At 44.2% G+C, this 1,868-nt stretch overlaps 1 protein-coding gene across 2 annotated transcripts in view; it reads right to left on the bottom strand.

Moving 5' to 3' along the window:
• Positions 1 to 544: 544 nt before the first annotated feature.
• Positions 545 to 1,868, bottom strand: part of LOC119419726 (zinc finger MYM-type protein 2) — a 29,551-nt gene continuing 28,227 nt past the window's right edge. For both annotated transcript variants that reach the window (XM_037687110.1, XM_037687111.1), the window contains exons 14-15: positions 1,418 to 1,556; positions 545 to 1,072 (exon numbers count right to left, since the gene is read on the bottom strand). In XM_037687110.1, coding sequence (XP_037543038.1) covers positions 835 to 1,072; positions 1,418 to 1,556 — 377 coding nt within the window. In that variant the 3' untranslated portion in view covers positions 545 to 834. The remainder of the gene's footprint in view (positions 1,073 to 1,417; positions 1,557 to 1,868) is intronic.

Genomic DNA, 1,868 nt, shown 5'->3' with positions numbered 1-1,868 from the left:
CGAGGTGCGGACACGACGAGGTGCGGACACGACGAGGTGCGGACACGACGAGATCACGTAATGGAGCTCAAACACCTGACGACTGCGTGACATGTCTGCTTGTGTGTCGTGTGTGATGTTTGATGGAGTCTAACAACTTAGATGAGTGTTGATGATCTAACAGGACGTTGTTCACATCATGGTGGAGACATGATAGTCTACAAGGCCCTGAGAGCAGAAAGATCACACTGGTACCATTTCATTAGGAACTGGGTAAATGTAGTGCAGGAATTCTAAGGTTACTTTCTAAATGTTTAATTCCGTTTGAAGACGTCTTTGTTCCTCCTTCCATGTAGAATCCACAGACTGCGTCAGACGTCTGTCTTGGCATCTTGTGGTAGTTTCTGTAAAAACCAGCTGGACTTGAAACACCAAGTGAAGTGAGATGTCTGATGGTTCTCTGTGGCTGCAGATCACTTGTTGAGGCAGGACTGATGAAGTTCAGACCCATGAACTCTGCGTCTGACACAACGAGGACCCCCCCCACACACACACACACACACACATTTTGTCCTTAACCTGATCACATTGTGCTGTGAGGACGAACAGTTCATCACTTCCTCTCATCCCTGTTATCAGAGTTCATGTACGTGCTCGTCTTTCAAAGGTTTTGTCCTCTGTGTTGTGTTTTTAGAGGCTGACGAGACCATCATCATCCTCTACTTGTGGACGTCCCTCACCAGGAGGAAACGACACGTCACTGGAGACGAGGAGAAAGAGAGGTGGAGGAGAGACAGACTACGAGATTCTCTACACGCACTCCTCACATTCTACTAACCCAAGTCCAAGCAGGTGCTACTCTCCTTGGACTTCCTCACAACGGTCCTCCTCCTCCTCCTCTTCCTCCTCCTCCTCCTCCTCCAGGTGTTGCTTGTCTGTGTAAATGTCCTGGACCAGGAGGACTCTGGTGAGGAGGCTCTCAAGGACCATTCGCTCCAGCGGCGTTGTGCTGAACCAAATGGGGTCACTTGGGCTGCAGGCTGGATCCGGCTGAAGGTAGAAGACGTCGAGGCGCTTCCATAACAACGCCGGGCTGGAAGGGAGGAAACGGCAGAAAATAAGACAAAAACGAGAAGGACACCGGGAGTAGAAATGAAACGGGGGGTAAAAGTTTGAACAAGTACACGGGGAAGAGAAAGAATGAAACAAGAGAAAAGTGAATCTACTGTAAAAAAATTTAAAAAAAGACTTAAATGGAGAATGAAGTCCTCAGTCCTCATTAAGTGTCCACAGCAAGGTTCAGAATGTGAACAGCAACAAGTTCTAATCACAGGACTTCAACACTCAGAAACAACAAGTTCTAATCAAATAACAGATCTGACCAGAAATAAGAAGAAAAATAATCAGACCAGTTTCTGTGAAATACTTTCAGATTTACCATTTGGACCTGTAGAGCTCATACAGGCGACACTCGTGCTGCTTTACTGGGCAGCGAACAGATGAGTCCACCGAGTCCTCGTCTTTGTCCTGCCCTTCGTCAGACAGCTTGCGCTTCCTCTTCCTAGATTCTGTTCGAACTTGACAAAAAAAATTTCAGTTAAAAATTACTTAAAATTTTCTAAATGATGAGCCTTTTTAATACGGCTCGCTGATTTGCTGCATTACAATAAAAATAAGTTATTATGGCTATAGTTTTAGGTTTTAGTCCGTTTGCCTTGAATTCTCAGAAGCTAAAAGAAAAAGTGCAACACATTACAATAACTGAAATAATCTCAAATTGTTGTTATTGTTAGGTTACTCATTGTTTACATCGTTCTGTATAATTGTTGTTATTGTTATTCATTGTTTACATCGTTCTGTATAATTGTTGTTATTGTTAGGTTATTCGT

The sequence above is a fragment of the Nematolebias whitei genome, chromosome 13 (genome assembly GCF_014905685.2).
Source record: "Nematolebias whitei isolate Nwh7 chromosome 13, NemWhi1, whole genome shotgun sequence".
Classification (NCBI taxonomy): Eukaryota; Metazoa; Chordata; class Actinopteri; order Cyprinodontiformes; family Rivulidae; genus Nematolebias; species Nematolebias whitei.
The sequence above is the reverse complement of the archived record's forward strand: the minus strand, read 5'-3'. Positions and strand labels throughout refer to the sequence as shown.